This window comes from Hemicordylus capensis, chromosome 3 (genome assembly GCF_027244095.1).
Source record: "Hemicordylus capensis ecotype Gifberg chromosome 3, rHemCap1.1.pri, whole genome shotgun sequence".
Lineage (NCBI taxonomy): Eukaryota > Metazoa > Chordata > Lepidosauria > Squamata > Cordylidae > Hemicordylus > Hemicordylus capensis.
In genome coordinates this window covers 117,484,975-117,504,209 of record NC_069659.1, presented here as the reverse complement: position 1 = coordinate 117,504,209, position 19,235 = coordinate 117,484,975, and the positions used below count along the sequence as shown (strand labels likewise).

Below are 19,235 nucleotides of genomic sequence, written 5' to 3'. Positions count from 1 at the left end.
TGGCATTTTGCCTAATGTTGTCTAGTTTCAATGAAGTATTGTATGAAATGTGGAAATGACTACATTTGCACACTGCAAAACAATCAGATTGTCTACAACAGTGATAACAGCAGCAAATGACTGCTATTGTGTTTCACTTCTTCTGCATAAGATTACATTACTTCTGACAACAAGTTTGAGTACATTTCCCCCAGGAGAGTTTCTGTACACATAGACAGATGAATGAAGGATAACAAATTTATTAGCAGACTTCTGTAGCTGTTCTTCTGCAATTGGTAGAAACATGCTAATGCTGAAAGGAAGAGAAGTGAAACAGCCACAATGAGGGACTTTACAATGGAATATTAAAGGTTGTTGCCATAACACTTCTTCTACTAATTATTTGCATTTCCTTTGTTGTGGCCAAAGATGACTGCTACAGCAACAAGTTTCACTGTTACAGTTCAGCTGTTCTTGTGACTGTATTCTGCAGTGAATTCAGAATGTAGGGCTTTATGATCTCAAATCCTTGTTTTTATGCAGCGGGTATCACCAGTTTTTACTCCCCCCCCCCGAACAAATAAGCCAGGATCAAAATGCTGCTGACTATATATATGTATGTAAATGGAACAAGAGAAACTAGAGGCCGGGGTGGGGGGACAAAACTTAGGCAAGTTCCCAAAGAACAGGTTCTTTTCGAGAATTTCTGCAATGATAAAGAAGAGGAAAACAAAACAAAAACATTTATTTCAGCCTGATCTTGCTGGTGCTCATCTGAATTGCTGTGGTAAACTTAAGTAGAAGAAAAACCTCTCATTGGTAAAAGCAATGGCAAAATTAACATTGCAAATGTTGGGATAAAGATTTCATTTAACCAAAGTAAATGAAGACTCTATCTATGGATTGAATAGGGTTGTATTCTTGCCTACAGCTAAGCACAGGATAGGCCAGGATTTTTTTTTTTAATACTCCTGTCTTTATCTCTATGCAATGAATAACATACAGTGCAGTGAAATGTAGGCAGTTCAACACCACCATGTGTGTCCAAATCACCACCGGGTCTATTGCGGAACAGGGCTGTTCTGCTCAGACTTTACATTTCGCAAGAGCAGCTGCACAATGAGCCCTTTATTATTTCCAGTGGAGGTCACATTGCACAACTCCTCTTGCACAATTTAAAGTCGGAGTGGAACAGCCCTGGTGGTGATTTAGACACACACTGTCTAACTGGCTTGGGCAATGCTGAACCACCCACATTTCACTGTGCAGTATGTCAGCCAGTGTGATTGTGTTTCATGGCTCAGCAACACTGACTTGCGCCCAATGTGTTACAATTGGTAACTGAGGTCTATATCTAGCAGCTGGGGTAGTATGAAATGAATGATAATAATACACTGCTCCTGGACATTTCATAATTATTCCTACAAGCCAGTATGGAGCCATCTTTGGTCATTGTGAATCTAGACTTTGGTCTAGATTCAGATATCTTTCAGAGCTTAGCGAGGTTCTTGGTCAGAGGTTGTAGCTTAGCAGAACACATCCAGTAGTTTGCATACAGAAGATCCCAGGTTCAGTTTATTGCACCTCCAGAAAAAGACCCCTGGATGGAGAACTGCTTCCAATTGGTAGAACAAGGGTTTCCAACCTGTGGTACTCCAGATGTTGCTGTCTCATAATCCCCAGCCACAAATTGAAGCTAGGGGTGATGAGGATTGTAGTTCAGCAAAATGTGGACTACCACAGACAGTAGTCGGTGTATTAAGCCTAATGGACCAAGGGCCTGGCAGTAGGAGACAGTTTCATATGAGCCACCTGCTCCTTCTCAGCCTTGCTTCTAATATCTGCAAAATAACAATACTACTGGTATACCCTAGTGTGTGCAACTTCTCCCTACGGCAGTTTAAAATCTTGTTGTTCTAACTGCAACTGTCATATTGGCAAGTGTTAGAATTGAGAGATTCTCCCTGTCGTTTGTTTCTTGGTTAGGTAATTTTTCACCAGGCACCAGCATCAAAGTTTCAAACAAAGCTTTATTTCATTTGCTAGCAAAACAGCTTCTGGGTGCGGCCGGCCCCTCCTTCTGGCAATTCATTGTCTTCTATACTGAGCTGAAAACTTTCGCACCTGCGCATTGCGTACAAGCCAAAGCATTACTTTTAACTCCCAAGGTTCCGATTTGCTTCTAAATGCCACACTTCACATTTACATTTTAAAAATATCTAGCTCGTGGCCTTGGCTTCCCCCTCCCCTTGGGGACATATTCCTCAAGGTGAGGGTGGGAGAAATTTACCAAGCACTGCAAGTGAAGCTAATAAGGCGTCTGTGCACACCAACCGTGCTTTTTGGCTGTTTAAGTTAAAATATTAGCCCTATTCACACCTAATGTACATACAATCTGTGTAGAGTGTACATACCTAATGATCTGTATGCACATACAGTTATTTGCGCTTTGTATTCACTGCATGTTCAATGGTCCACTTCCTATCTGTACCCTTCATTTGAGGGAGCCTGTACTCAGGTTTCTTTTTAAAATAAGAATATGATGAATATTTATATACCGCTTCCCAAGTTCCCAAAGCGATTTACATAGATATAAATAAATAAATGGCTCCTTGTATCCAAAGGTCTCACAATCTAAAAAGAAACCAGCAACAGCCACTGGAGGAATGCTATGCTGGGGTTGAACAGGGCCAGTTGCTCTCCCCCTGCTAAATAAAGAGAATCACCAATATGAACTGTGTCCACTTAATTATACAAAAACATGTACACGTGTACAGACACCTTACACATGCAAAATGTAATGTCTGAATAGGGCTACTGTGAACCATATAATTAGTCAACATATACACCTATTTTGGGCACCCCTACATGTACACCAAACATACCATAGACATCAACAAGAGCTGAAACAAATTAAGAATGCAAATAATCAGCATACCAAAACAACAAATGCTAGAAATGTTTTACAACTGATGGGACATCAAATGCAATCCTTTAATTGGAATCTTGATAATTGGTATGCTGTTTATTGGTATATTACATAAATTCTATTTATGGTATATTACATAAATTCACAAAGAATGTATTCCTGCAAACGATTTGCTAATAGGCAGTCATGCTTATGGAGATCTTGATTTAAATTAATGTGTTTTTGGAATGTTTTCTGCAGACAGTATTTGAGGTCCATAATAGTAGCACGTGCAACATATTTTGGCACACACTAGAGAAGTGTCACATGGCAAATATCTAAACCATATGCACAATTTCCACTTTCTCAGTTTCATAAGCTTAATTCGCTTACTCTTAAATAGTGGTCATGGACCACAGAAATCAATTCTGAACTTGTTTTTCTCTTCAAGAAATCAACACTTTTTAGAGATCATTTTGCTTCTTAAGCTGACTTGGAAATGTATGTATTGAAGGCTAGGGTATAAATAAATAAATAGCCAAATGCAGTTTTGTAATGAGCTGAAAAACACAACTTAATCTTATAAATGTTTATTACCTAGTTGCATAACAAAGACAGACAAACCAACATGAGAAAAAATGGTTTTAAATGTTTGCGTGACTTGAAATTTTACAGGCCAGGTTTAGTCTGGAAGAAAATTTTCCTGTACTATTAAAATGTCTGAGAAATAACTAAAATAGTTATAGTATAGTAGCTGAATATATCATGCTTTGGACAACTGCTTCAGCTGTCTACAGAACATCAGTAAGTGAGGCTCATAAAGAAAGAAAGAAAAAAGAGTCACATTTAAAACCCATGGCAAAACTAGTGTAACATGCTAAAAATGAATCAAGAAATACAAGAAATGTTGTATTTCTGACAGGGACAGCCTACAATTAATAACAGTCTGAGTATTCTTTAACCCTTTTCCTAACACAACTAAATGAAAAGCAAATGCTACTTAATTTCCTGCAAGGCTGAGGCATGCCAAAATTGAATTAGTTGATTTTTTTATTATTATTAAAGAAGAGCATTTTCACTATTCCCTACAGTACAAATGACCAATTCAGCTCTTCCTGTTGAGTTAGAATGGACTCTGGAAACTGGCAGAGAGATTCAAAGTAGAGTTGGAAAGGGGAAAGGAAAATAAAAAGATCCTTTTGCTGACTCTTGAGTCATTCGCTTAATCCTTCTGCTTGGTTGAGCATCAAGATATGCAGCCTTGAGTCTCCTAAAAGGGATCAAGACACACAGCTCAGAGTTTCAGACACACACTCAGAGTTTCAAAGGAATAATTGGCCAGTACTTGGGCTGCTTTTTATCACAGTTCCTATCAAAGCTGAGTTGCATGGTGGTCTCCATTGCTTGGATTTTGCTGGCACCCACACCGTAGAGTTTTTTCATTTCAGCCATTCTCCTCTCACCAGGCTTTTCAGCTGGGGGCTGTGCTGACCGACCTGTTGATAGGTGAAGGTCATGGTCAGCGTCAACATACATCTCCTGGTGTTCTGCCTCAAGCTGCTGCTGTTTTCCTAAGAAAGTAAACACACAAGACACTTCATAAGTTGGTCTTCAATAAGGCCAGCTGTGTTTTACGTTATGCCCAAATTGTATGAGCCAAGTATGCATACTTCAAGACTTATGGATACCTATAAAGGAAAAACCACACAAATATAACTTGAGGCTTGTAAGAGTGCTGGTTTCCCCTCTTGGAAGAAGCCTGAAGGAAACAGTCATGCAGTTGTTGTGCAAAGGAGGTCCTCCCAGCTTTATACACTCTGTAGAAATAAATGAGCCAACAGTGTACCAGGGTATTGGGAAAATAATTAAACTGTTAGACTGAAGAGTGCATGTGTGGGGGAGTTGCGGAAATATAGCAAAAGGAATTGGACGGAGGGCATATATTCATGTAGTGAATGCTTTAAAATAAAGTGTGTGCAAAATAATGGAGCAGATTTTGCATAGGAAAACAGATACACACAGAGAGATTAAACTAACTTTTCTCTATCCACAAAATGGAAGCAGCAGCTGTGGTGGTGAAAGGATAAAACAGGACAATGTAACTTTACCCAAGCCTCTGCCAATGAAAACTGCTGATAGTTTCCACGGGAAGAGAAGAGACAAGTCTCAGCCTGTGCGCATGTCTGAGCTAAGTTTGTCTTGTGAATCACAGCTGTTGGCATTGTGTTTACAGACACCTGCCAAATTTACACACTACTGAATGCTCACATACACATTCTCATTATTTTTCCTATTAGACAAACCCAGGGTAGCAGCAGCAGGCCTGATAAAGTATTAAAGTAAAATTACCAGCATTCAGGCTGATAAACTCCCATATCCTCACTGCCTGAATGACTTTAATTTCCGGTAAACACTGTTAAATATTTAGTTTTGCGCACTCATGGATCTAGACTTACAGCTAGATTTATCTGCTGGTTTGAGAAATGGATAATTGGGATCCACAAATTGCTCTCATTCTATGAAGGCAGTGGAATGCTAAATATGGCATTTAGAATATTACTTCTTTATTTAAAGACACCATACTGGTAGACCCAGGAAAAATGGGAACACCTATCTTAACACAAAACTGACATTTTTTAAAAAAGTAAATGTGCACATTAAAAAAACACATATCTTAACATAAGAACAGCCCTGCTGGATTAGGCCCAAGGCCCATCTAGTCCAGCATCCTGTTTCACACAGTGGCCCACTAAATCTTAATGTTTGTATGTTGAGATCACTTAAAGACCACACGCATAGTGGTGTTTTGCCAAATGTATTTTTGTTGTTGTTGCAGGAAACAGGCATGTACAGACTTTAAGCAACAGTACATATACTTGAATCGAATAATTTTAGAACTGCAAGTCTAAATCCCTTGCTGAGTGCAGGAATCTGCAGTATCACAGGCGACTATCCACTGTATCCAGCCTATTTTTGAAAAAAAAAATCTGTTGTGATTTCACATCAGCATCAGCCATCCTTGTACTTGTGAACCAACAGTGAAGAGGGAAGATCATCATCTTAAGATATTAGCAGAGGACCTGATTATGCATTTTACAAAAAAAAAAAAAAGGTTTAAAAGAAAAAATAGGTCAGAAATATTTACATGCTTGATTTCATTAGGCTCTGGCATTTCATATGATGCACAAGTGTCAACGCATTGCAAGTGCTACAAGCCCAAGTGTAGATATCTTTACCCAAGTCCATGTATGCCATTTTTCATTGTAATGTGTCACAGGAAAGGGTGGGGAACAAAGTGAAAATATTCCTGCCTATCTAGGCAACAGAATACTAGTTTAGTGAGAGAGGAGCTGGGGAGCGCCAGCAGCCCTATGATAGTTGTACATGCAGGTATTGGATAGACTAGGTGAAAAAAGGATATTTCTTACCACATGTAGGTGCTTGGGCTGGAACTTGATGCTAAGTTAAGACACATTTATTTACCCAGACTTTTAAAGACAGTTTGCTGAATTTTGCTGTTGTTGGTCCTGAATATGTTTTTAGCTCTCTCTCTCTCTATCTATATCTATAGATACTTACATATTTTACTTGATTTGCTAGTTTTTACAAGCTGCTGTGCTGTTTGAATAATTTTTCATCTTGTCTGCTCTACCCTGCTGTTATTAAAAAAAAAAAAAACAACGATTATACATGGCTGATTCAAGATGGCCTACAGTAATCTATAACACAACATAATCAATAAACAGTATTATTATTATTATTATTATTATTATTATTATTATTAACAACAACATTTTATATCCCACTCTTCCTCCAAGGAGCCCAGAGCAGTGTACTACATACTTGAGTTTCTCCTCACAACAACCCTGTGAAGTAGGTTAGGCTGAGAGAGAAGTGACTGGCCCAGAATCACCCAGCAAGTATCATGGCTGAATACGGATTTGAACTCGGGTCTCCCCAGTCCTAGTCCAGCACTCTAACTACTACACCATGCTGGCTGACTGACTGATATAGTCAGTCAAAAACAATAAAACCTGTATAGAGGAGAAAAAACAATCAAAACTTACAATTTATTCAAACCACAGGAAAGCTTGTTGGAAATAGAATGTCTACACTTGCCACTGAAAAGCTAATAAGGCTGATTTATTGAGGTAGGGAGTTTCAGAGGGTGGGAGCCTTCATTGATGAGGTCCTCTCTTGCATGGCCACTAAATGAGCTTCTGGTGGAGGAGCACATGCAGGAGGACCTTCCTAAATAATAATATTGGGTGGGCAGTTCATGTGGCAGTTCACAAGCTGAAAAGGTGCCGAAGATCTTTGGCATATAGCTGCCAAAAGGACTCCGAATATCTTTTGTTCAGTGCATCTGCCCAACAGTTTTCCTTGGATGTGAATGTCAGAGAGAATTATCCCTTGAGCAATGCATCATTTCCAGAAGGGGATGGTAATGGCAAGAAATTTCCTTGAACCCATTCAAACTTGCCTGTTCATGTAGGTGGTGGTACTGTCTGTCCAAATTTGGATAGCGGATAATAGGGAGGAATGCCTTCAAGGCCTTGAAAATAGCCAAGGATTATAGATAATTTATATGATGCTGATCCTCTGATTTTGTCTAGTGTCCACTTATGGAGAGGTCTGTCAGATGCTCTCCCCAACTGTGCTCTGATGCATCTGATGTAATAACCAAGGCTGGCATTGGGAGTTTGAAAGGTCTTCCTTCATGGAGGTAGTCCCAATGGGTTCACCAGGACATTGATCTCTGGATGTCTGGTGCTACCTGCAGAATTAGTTTGGGAGGATCTTTCTGAATGTGGAAAGCGACCAAGAATCAACACTGTAAGATTATCATCCTTGGGCACGATGCACCAGAACAGATGTTGTTGATGCCATTAACCCTAAGAGGCACTGAACTGCCTAGGCTGCCTGGCATTCCGTTCTTACAATGTGTTTTGCCACTGTGGTTCGATCTTGGACATGGTCCTCAGGAAGGTATAACTTTCCTCTGGCCGTATCCAAGATTATTCCCAGGAATCTGAGCTGCTGAGTAGGCCGTAAATTCAATTTTTTTTGGTAATTTATTTGCAGTTCTAATTGTTGCAAGAGTGTTACTGTCATCTGGATGGCAGAGGTGGTTTCAGAGGGCATCTCCTATGATCATCCAATCGTACAGGTACGTAAGTATCTGAATATCTAACAGATATATCTTGCAGATGGGTGACCACTACCGCCATACATTTCATGAAAATCCTTGGGGCAGTAGCAAGACCAAAGGACAGGGATTTGAATTGGAACGTGTCTGGGCCTATGCAGAATCTCATAATTTTGTAGTGTTGGGGTCATATTGTTATATGGTAATAGGTATCTTTCAAGTCTAGGGACGCCAACCAGATTCTTTTGGAGATAAAATCACTTATGTTTTTAATCTTTTAAATGATTTTAAATGTTAATTGATTTAATATTTTAAATGATTTCAATTGTAATTTAACCACCCAGAGATGCATGTTTTGGACAGTATATACATATAATAAATAAATATAAGAAGAATAGTCACCATGTGAAACCTCTTGTAAATTATTAAACTGTTTACTTCCCTTAAATCTAGGATAGTGTGCAGGCCTCTGTCTCTCTTGGGAATTGCAAAGTAAAAGGAGTACAAGTCTCCTGTGCAGCATTCTGGTACATACTGTATAGTGTCCTTTGCCAGTAAGGAGATCACTTAATCCCCAAGGGCTGTAGAGGGAGCTGGGATGACCTTCCTTGAAGATCCAAACCTCTCTAAGAATTCTAGGGAATAGCCTATACAGATTATAGGAGGAACTCAAGTGTTGGTGGTGATATACTCCCAGACTGAAAGGTACATCTCAGGTATGTTCCTACGTTGATTCATGTGTAGTCATTGTCTCTGAATAAGAGGGCTGCTTGCTCTTCTGGGTTGACAACTTAGCAGTTGTCTCTCGTCTGTCTTGCTTCCAAACAGAGCTTCCCCACTGAACGGAAGGTCTTCTATTCATATGAAATAGCTTCATGTGAGCTCATGCGAGCTTCCCAAGGATTGGAGCCAGGCATGGTGTCTAATTGCCAGAGTCTAATCATTTTGCAACACACAATTTGCAGAATAGCACAAAGAGTGCAGCTGCTGTTTGGTGAGGCAGTATGCTTTGTTCTTGAACACTAATGCTGCCTTTCTCTTATCCACTGGTAAGTGATCCAAGAATGGTAAGATTGGCTCTGTTCCTTTCTTGGGGGGAGGGTCCAGAAGTGCTGGGGGACTACTAGTGCTGGGGGACTACTGCTCGGCCCCGTGGCCATTGGCCTGTGGGGTCCTGCAGGGTTCGGTTTTGTCTCCCATGCTGTTTAACATCTACACGAAACTGCTGGGAGAGGTCATCAGGAGACTTGGACTGAGTTGTCAGCAATATGCAGGTGACACTCAGCTCTATCTCTCCTTGTCACCTGATCCTAGGGAGGCAGTGGATGTCCTGAATCAGTGATTGGAGGCCGTGATGGGCTGGAACAGCAGACTCTACAGTCTGTGTCTGTGGTGCACTAGATGCTTGGGGTGGTGGCTTCTTTTGTGGCAGCAGTTTCAAAGCCGGTATTGGAGAGTCAGACTACTGATGGAGTGAGATACCCCGATGCTGGGAAGCATCCCTTTCCATGCAACATTTATCTAGGTGCGATGGTTACCCAGGCAATCAGGATTGATGCCTCTCCTGGTGTGAATCTTGCAACTGGGATCGTGACTGGAACCAAGAGTAGTGATTTTACTTATGATTCCAATCTTGGTTTGAAACATGCCTTTGGTATCAATTGATCGGATAATAGTTGGAACTGTGATGACTGTATTCTGAGTGGGCAGAATATACATCCCAAGAGTGATGGTACTGTTGCATTCGATCCCAATCCCTGGTTTCATAATAGGAATCATAATAGTCATGGGTTGTGGATTTCAATGGACTCCGGGGGCGCTTTGGCAGGATTGGCTCTGGCTTGTGTGGGACTGGGTCTAGCTCTTTGGGTGAAAAAGAGAGATAGCTGTGCTCTGGCTCTATACTCAAGTAGTCAGGCTCCTCATTGATCAGTTCTGTGATGGGAAGCGATGTTTTGGGATCAGCTCCAGCAATGGCGAGTGATGATTAAAGGTCGAGTCACCAGGGGAAGGCACTGGTGAAATCTGCTGACCTCTGAGTGAAAAGGTGGTTTTGTGCACTCTTTGGGATATTCTCTCTTTGTCAACCATTTTGTTGGATTTGGTTTAGTGGTAGAAACTTGAGCAGCATTTTTTTAAAAAGAAAACCAAGGGCTGGTGGTGGTTCTTTTTCTGCTTTAATATTGGAACCTTGGGAATTTCTACTGGAGCTGGTGAAGGGGTGGATGGTACTGATGTTTGTGTTGGTGTGCTAGGCAACTGCAACCAACTCACAGGCTGTGTCAGTGACTATGCCCATCTCACTTCCCCCACCGGGGTCAGGTTCCAAATGATTGATTGATTAAGTGCCGTCAAGTCAGTGTTGACTCTTAGCGACCACTTAGATAGATTTTCTTCAGGATGATCTGTCTTTAACTTGGCCTTTAAGGTCTCTCAGTAGTGCATTCATTGTTGTCATAATCTAGTCCATCCACCTTGCTGCTGGTCATTCTCTTCTTCTCCTTCCTTCAACTTTCCCCAGCATTATGGATTTCTCAAGGGATCTGTCTTCGCATAATGTGTCCCAAGTACGATAGTTTGAGCCAGGTCATTTGTGGCTTGAGTGAAAATTCTGGATTGATTTGTTCTATGATCCATTTGTTTGTTTTCCTGGCTATCCATGATATCCTCAAAAGTCTTCTCAAGCTCCAAAGTTCAAAAGCATCAATGCTTTTTCTATCTTGCTCCTTCAAAGTCTAGCTTCCGTATCCATAGAGTGTCAAGGGAAAAAACATTGTCCAAACGATTCTAATCTTTGTAGATGTAGACATGTCATGGCATCTAAATATCCTTTCCAAAGCCTTCATTACAACCCTACCAAGTGCTAGTCTGCGGCGTATTTCTTGACTGCTGGATCCTTTACAGTTGACAGTCGATCCTAAAAGGCAGAAGCCATCCACCACTTTAGTGTCTTCACTGTCAATTCTGAGGTTGCTTGCTGTATCCGTTGTCATTAGTTTAGTCTTCTTTACCTTTAGTCGTAGTCCCATTTTTTCACTGTGCCCCTTGACTTTCATTACTAGAGCTTGCAGATTATCCACATTCTCAGCTATCAGAGTGGTGTCATCAGCGTTGCACAGGTTATTGATGTTTCTTTTCCCAACTTTAAAACAATATTCGTCTTCTTCCAGCCCAGCTTCTCTAAGCATATGTTCAGCATACAAATTGAATAAATAAGGAGAAAGTACACAGCCTAGTCTTATTCCTTTGCCGATCTGGAACCAGTCTGTTTTACCATGTTCTGTTGGGCCTGTCGCTTCCTGTCCTGTGTATAGGTTTCTCATGAAAACAATAAGATGTTCTGGGATGCCCATTTTCCTGAGAAAGGAAATGCCCATTTTCCACAACTTGATATGGTCAATGCTATTGAAGGCTTTTCTGTAGTCAATAAAGCTAATATTGACTTCTTTTTGGTATTCTTTTGGCTTTCTCAGTTATCCAGCATACATCAGCAATGATGTCTCTTGTTCCTTGGCCTTTTCTGAAACCAGCTTGAACATCTGATATTTCCCTTTCCACGAAAGGCTTTAATCTGTGTTGGATGATCCTGAGCATTGAAATTAACTAGCATGTGAAATTAAGGATATTGTGCGATGGTTTGCACAATCTGTTAAGTCTCCTTTCTTTGGTATGGGTATGTAGACTGACCTCTTCCAATTTGTTGGCTATTGTGGTGTTCTCCAAATTTGCTGGCATAGTTTGGTTAGAGCAGGGATTCTCAACGTGTGGGTCCCCAGATGTAATTGGACTTCAGCTCCCATAATTCCCAACCAAAGGCCACTGAGGCTGAGGATTATGGGAGTTGAAGTCCAATAACATCTGGGGACCCACACGTTGAGAAACCCTGGGCTAGAGCCTTGACTGATTCTTTTTCTGTTGCCTGCCGTATTTCTGCAGCTATTCCATCAATTCCTATAGCCTTCCAACTTGGTAATGACCAGAGTGCTGATCCAAATCAAATCAAATCAAATATTTATCATTACGGTCATTTGACCAGCAAAACACAAAGTACAAAAGCTTTACATAAAAGTGAGCTTTACATAAAAATGAACTTGGTCAAATAAAATAATGAACTGTTGAAACATAAACAGAACCATAACACCCAAGTTCATCCATTACATAAAACAGAGGGCTCCATGCATTGTAATAATCTAAAATTTAATCCAATCCAACCCCATATCTCACTTCTCAACATTTCTTATCCTAGTCTTATTAGCCAGAAAACAATACTTCGCCACGTTGTAAGATACTACATCCCAATGGTCTGTCAAAAGTAATTCCTGATAGAAATGTTCAGAATAACTGAGGTATGCTGTTAAAAAAGGACTTATATATCTCTCCCGCAAAGTCCGATAAGACTGACAGTTCAAGATAACATGGGCCGTTGACTCCACTTCTCCAGAACCACAAGGGCAGACACGCTCCTTATAGGGGATCTTGCAGTATCTCCACTCCCAGACAGCCGTTTCTAAGGTATTACACCGGGCCAGCGTCAGAGCCCTCCGGAAACTAGGTACTAATATTTTATTAAGGTATCTTGCTGGGCCAGACAGTGATGTTTGATTGCCTAAATAGGTGTCAGCCCCTATCTGGCTTCTGTCCATCTGTTTCTCCATATCCATAATGTGTTGGTGCAGACATGATCTTGCTCTCCCATAGCCCAAGACAACCAAAGCATCGCTGGAGAAGCCATAGTAATTCAACCCTTTCTCCACATAATATTTCCACCTAGACTTATATGTATCACTCAACACTAGGGGTGCTAATCCTACTGGCTGAAAAATCAGCTTATTACCAGCCAAACACTTGCCTCCACCCGAATCCAGCCTACTTCCAATCGTAGATATGGACTGGGGACACCCCGGGGGAGTTGGAGCACACTTCTCAAGAACTTTGATTGGATTGCCTCTAGCCTGGCAAGGTTGGAATAGATACCTAGCTGCGCCCCGTAAAGGAGTAAAGGCTGGACTTTGGCCGAAAAAAGTCTAAGGGTAGCTGGAACAAACAGTGCACCTTGCCTCCTATGAAAGGAGTTAATAGCTGCTGCCGCCCTCGAGGCATTTTGCATTATATATTCCTTGTGCGCATTCTTCCTAGTATTGGTCGGGAAGACTATACCCAAATACTTAAACTGTGATACCTGTTCAAGTCTATGTCCATTTAACATCCAACAATGCTTCTTAGGTTTGTTGGCAAAAGCCATCACCTTGGTCTTTTCATAATTTATGGTGATCGCCTGTGAATCACAGTAGGACACCAAAGCATTAAGGGCTCTCTTGAGGCCAGTTGGAGTCCGTGATAAAATCACTGCGTCATCCACATATAGGAGTATATTCAAGTGTCTATTGGCCAGCTTAGGGGTGGTGGTGGTGAAAATCCTGGTTATTCATCTGAGTAACTAAGTTATTCATATAGAAATTGAATAACATTGGGGCCAAAATACACCCCTGCCTGACTGCTCTACCCGTTCTGATTTCATTTGTAAGATGCCTTTTGTTACTGCAACGCACCTTTATTCTTGAATTTTCATGCATCTTAATTATTAGGAGTAACAACCGCCTATCAACGGATGATCTTACCAATTTCCCCCACAGTATTTCCCTTGAGATTAGATCAAATGCATATTTAAAATCTACGAACGCAACGTATAATGTAGAATTTGACTTTCCATTAAGGACATATAAACTCAATCCATGGAATGTTTGCACTAGACGCAGACCTGCAAATGTCCACACCTTATCTTTAAATCTCCTAGCCATCAATGGGCTGGGAATATCAATGCTGGGGGATTGTAAATGGAATTTGGCATATAAGGCTGCATCATCACTACCCAGTCTTGCATTGAAATCCCCTGCAACTAGCGGGCTGCTTGTGGATGAGCAGACTAGAGACCCTGTATATAAGACTCCAGAGAACCCCATCTCTGGTTAATCTGGGCATTAGAGCGAGAAGGGGGGAAGTATACATTAATTATCAAAAGTGATCTATGATCTAGCTGTATAAGGATCACCATGGCATACCTATCAAGAGTAGGCAGCTCTTCGACTTGGGCTCTTATTGAAGATGCAATAGAAATAGAGAGCCCTCCACTTGGTCTTCCCCCTCTCCCTTCTGTCCCAGGCCCCGACACTGCACACAAGGCAAGGGTCACAAACCCCTCCATATATATGTCCTCTCTCAGCCATGTTTCCTGCAAGAGAATCACATCGCACTCTGCCAAATACTTGATGAAGGAAGGATCGCATAACTTAGATTTTAATCCTGCCACATTCCATGAGACCACCTTTAACAAGGCACCTCATTGGTCCATGAGTCAGATTTCAGAATTTTCTGGACCATTCTGGCTACTTGAGGCAGCATGCCCCTCTAGGGCAACTTCTTCAAGTCTAACATTTGAGATTGATGTTTCAGAGCTCTTCTGGGTCAATACTCCCTCAACTGTCTGGGCCTCAAGGCCAACATCAATAGATGGACTCTTAAGAGGGTTCCTGTTAGGTATTCCCAATTGCGACTTAATTCGAGCCCCCTTCACGTGGCAGGGCGATGTTATAGCCTCTTTTTCACTCCCAAACAAGAAATTTCTGTTCCTCGATCTGCAGAATTCTAACAGGTTCCAAATATATCAAGGCTACAGAGTCTGTTCCCTTGGGCAGGGGGTCACCAGCATCCCTCAAATGCTGACTCCTCTCCGTACACTCCTCTGCACATAACAATGCAGTAAATGCATCAAAGTGTGGATCACTTGCAAACATCATCCCCGGTCTCAGGTCCATCAAATCTGGCTCCAGAGGAGTCTTGGCCTTTCTGGCATGGACTTCCCCTCCAGCCAATTGACAAGCAACCACTTGGGGAGACCTCTGTACATCTTCCTCTATCTCTAGCCTGGAGGGTAACTTTGCATGTGTTTTACCCTTATGGGTGGATTCCATTTCACCTAACTTATCGAATTTCTCAGATAACTCCATGGTCAGCTCAGCGATCTCCATGTTATCATAGAAGGATAATTCCACTTTATTGATTGAATTTGAAGCCACTTCCTTTAAATCAGAATGAACTGGGGTTAACCGTCTATTGCTTTCTGCCACTGATTTAGCATTGCTACGTTGATGGAACTGGCTAACAGCCACATCTCCAGCTGGCCTTGGAGTCTTAGATTGTCTCTCATCAGTGACGACAGGAAAAAGGGGGCATATAGGCATTTCAAACACTCTATGTGGATAAATCTGAAACCTGCCCAAAAAGTCTCGCATTCTAATTAGAGCTAATAGAATCACATCAATACCAAAAGTCAGAACAAGCCTCATAGTCCTAAAATTTCTACTACGAAGCCTTTGATAAGATAGAAGATCCACTTGTGAAATGTTAAAATGCAACAGCTTACTCAGCGAAATCCTTGCATAATATTTATTCGTCCAGCAGTTACTATTTAGGGGGGCCCATACTATTGAGAGGGACACCATCTTTGTCTGCAGCACTCTTTCCGAACTCCCTCCTCCAGAAAACCTAAGTTGAACAGTTTCCTTCTCTGGAACGAAACTTGAGAATTGTTTGTCAAATTCCATCTGCTTCCTTGAATCTTTTAGCTTGCCACAAGTGTCTTTAGGAATTAAGAGGCTTATGACCTTGCCTAAAGAGGTTTCCATAGCTTACAATTTCTTTAAAACCAAAAGGAACGACTCAGCTGAAATATTGTTAGCTTTTAAAAGAGCGTCACTGTCCACAGATGCCAAAGGAACCTGCTTCACCACCTCTGGAGAGTTGATCAACAATTCCTGCCTATTATTATTGATATGCTTATAAGTCCTTAAAAATTCCTGCAGAGCTGGAGAACCTTCAGCTGTTGGCAAATTTATTAAATCAGTAGACAGTTCATTACTACGCAGCGAAAGGGTGTCACGTGTTTGCTCAGCTGTAATGTTTTCACACAAATCAATTAGCTCAGAGTATCTATTCTCCAAAGGTAGGTCAGTACTTACATTTCCCAAAGTCGTTAAATACTGATCAATCTTTAAGTTTTTCAGCTTCTTCTTTTGCCTGTCAGGCTGCCCCTCTAGAGGAGATCTGATCTTCTTTTTGTTTTTCTTCACATCGTGCCTGTTAATCTCAGCAGTAGCAAAGGAGAGCTTGTTGTTGAATGAAATACAGCACTCTAATCATGGAGGAGAGCTTGTTGTCGAGTGAAATACAGCAGTTTAATCAGTCCGGCAGCTCCAAGGCCATACAACCAAGTTAGCCTGTAAAATTCAGCGTGCAAAAGACCTGAGAAACTTCCTAAAACTGTAACTCAGCGAAGGAGCTCTCTGAAAAGGTTACTTGACCGGTTGCCATCTTGTGCAACCTCTCGCAACCTTAACATGTTTGAGACTAAATGGCTTTTACACAGGCTTTGGTTAGGTTTGGTCGCTGATCCAACTTCATCTTCCCGTACTAGAGGTTCTTACAAGTAGGGATTATCTTCTAGAGTGTCTTGGATGTTGACGTCGCTGCTGTACAGATTTTCAGTATACTCCTTCCATCTCTAGTTTGATTTTCTCTGAATCAGTTACTATCTGTCCTTTGGCATCCCTTGACATACCAATTTGAGGTTGGAACCTCCTTCTGAGTTCAGAGATCTTTTGGAAAACTTTCCTTGTTTTTCCATGTCTATTTCTATCTTCAAGGTCTTCACAGATGTCATTGTAGTACTGCCCCTTGTCTCTTCTCACAGCTTACTGAAATTCCCTATTATGTTCCTTACTGAGGTCTTTATCTTTCTTGACTTTGGCTTCTCTCCTCTTCTTGGCAATTCCACCAACTGTTCTGACATCCATTTTGCTTTCTTCTGTTTCTTGGTCTCCAGCACCTTCCTATATCGCTGCTGCCCAATACAGGTGCCTGCTTGCTTTAGCTGGACAGCTCGGATGACCGCGGTTTGAGTGACCCTTCTGGGAGTATACCTCCCAGTGTACTTCACTCATCCCTCCCATGAACAAATGATAGGGACCTACAAAGGTATCCAAGCAGGTCCAGCTTGGGAACTCATTTCCACAGCTTCTCAAAAGGTTTTCTTAAAATTCCTTTTCTTAAAATGCTGAGCAGAGTCTTGAAGCCGTGTTCTTACAGGCTTGTTTAGTGAACCTCAAACCATGAGCACATCAATAATATGGGCCTCACCCAGGCACAAGAGACAACAATTACATCCATCAGTTGTGGACAATTTAGCACTACCCTTGTACACATTAAATGATGTTCTGCTTACACAGAGAGGGAAATGGGGGAGAAGAAGGGTGGGAGACAGACAGTAATGTATAGATAGAAATCCATGTAAAATGGTCCAGGGCTTGGGAATATGCTCCCAGTTGAAATAAGAGCATCTCTTTCTCTGTTTTCAGGAAGACCATCAAGACTCACCTGTTTTTGCAGGCTTTTAATTAGAATTAATTTTAATAATTTGTTTTAATAATTATTTTATGCTAATGTTTTTATTGTGTGTTTTATGCAATTTTTATTGTTTTGTGTATTTTAATCTGTGTTGATTTTTAAATATAGTTTTAAATTTTGTACATCGCCTAGAGATGTACATATCAGAAGGTATAAAAATATGATAGATAGATAAACAAACAAACAAACAAATAAAAGTGGCAAGATAGGAAGAAAATACAAGGAGAGATGAAGGTAAACCTTTTAAAAAACACACAAAGAAGGGAAGCAAGAAGGATCAAAGAAGAGAATCTCATGGCAGAAGGGGGGAAAAAGACCGAGGGAGAGGCATGAGGGTACATCACTAAACTAAAAAGGGAAGGGGCTCCTGCCAAAATGCTGTAGAGAAATAAGCTTTAGAAGGTTCCTTATGAAGTCTCTGTGCAGGCGCAAAGCCCAGGAGTGTGAAGCACAGAGACTACATTGAAGAACATGGTCCTTCAGCTATCTCAGATCCAAGCAGCTTAGAAATTCAAAAGCTAGTTTTTGCTTTTAGTCATTTTAGCTGTGTGTGTTTTTATTTGATTTTATCACTGTATTATTTTTAAGCTGCCTTGAAATATCTTAGGGAGGTGGGATATAGATATATTAAATAAAGGTTGTGCTCATACAAAAATTGCAATCCTGGTTAAAGAGTTAATCAGGATTGCTGGGCCCTGCAGAGACAATTGTGAAAACCAGAATTTCCAGGCAATCCTGGTCAAATCACTGTGGTTAAACCACATTTAACCAGGATAGATAACAAGGATCTGATCTCTACATAAAAGTGATCTCTACTAAATGCTATATCCCCTTGCTTTAGCCCAGGCTTGCACAACTCAAATGACCTGGTGGGCTGAAACTGACCGTGACTTGGCTCATGGGGGCAGAGGTAAATTTTTAGGGTGCTGATTATCAAAGTAACACTTAATATTAATCAATCAATCAATTAAATCAAATTAAAATGAAATTAATTAAAATGAATGGAATCAAAATTAACTTTTGAAGTTCTGGCAGGGCAAGAGTAATTTAAATTAAAATAAAATGAATTGAATTAAAAAATCTAATAAAATAACTACAATTTGTACAAAATACATAACAATAACATGCATTGTTTTTCCTTTCCACCTCTGCCAAATCATCACACTTAAAACGGAGCACTTTTAAGGAAAAAAATTAGAGAAGTTTTTCTCTTAATTTTTGATAAGAAGGTTACACTTTGATCCTTCATCACACAGGCATTTATGAGGGAAAAAGAGAAGTGAGACAAGAAAAGAAAGGGGCAAGCTTCGCTTGAGAGAGAGAATGACGCAGGCTTGGAGAGAGAGAGAGAGAGAGAGAGATTTTTTTTAAAAAAAGAAACTGTTGGAATTAATTACCCCACCGTGCATGGCCTGCGTTACGGCGAGCTTCTTCAGCACCAAGAAATCACTAATCTGCTTCCGAGATAAGAACAGGGGACTCAAGAATGCAACTTGGCCCTTTCTGCCTTTGTTGGCCAAACAATTATCGCACACACGGCAAGAGTGGGCTGCTGCAAATGTTCTGGAGCGCTGCAGTGGTGGCTGACCTCGAAGGTGTTGCAGGAATTGAGGCTGATGTCCATGAAGACCAGAGGGGGCCCCAAGCAAGGGAGATCCCTGGTCGGGGAAGCCGGGCTCTCTGCTTCCTCAGAAGCCAGCAAAGAAGGGCTCCCTGAGGAAGGCGAAGGCGACATGGCAG

General features: G+C 41.1%; 1 protein-coding gene across 5 annotated transcripts in view; it reads right to left on the bottom strand.

Annotated features, from left to right (window-relative positions):
- Window positions 1-3,461: 3,461 nt before the first annotated feature.
- GEMIN8 (gem nuclear organelle associated protein 8) overlaps window positions 3,462-19,235 on the bottom strand; it is a 76,208-nt gene continuing 60,434 nt past the window's right edge. For all 5 annotated transcript variants that reach the window (XM_053304985.1, XM_053304986.1, XM_053304987.1 and 2 more), the window contains exon 4: window positions 3,462-4,458. In XM_053304985.1, coding sequence (XP_053160960.1) covers window positions 4,202-4,458 — 257 coding nt within the window. In that variant the 3' untranslated portion in view covers window positions 3,462-4,201. The remainder of the gene's footprint in view (window positions 4,459-19,235) is intronic.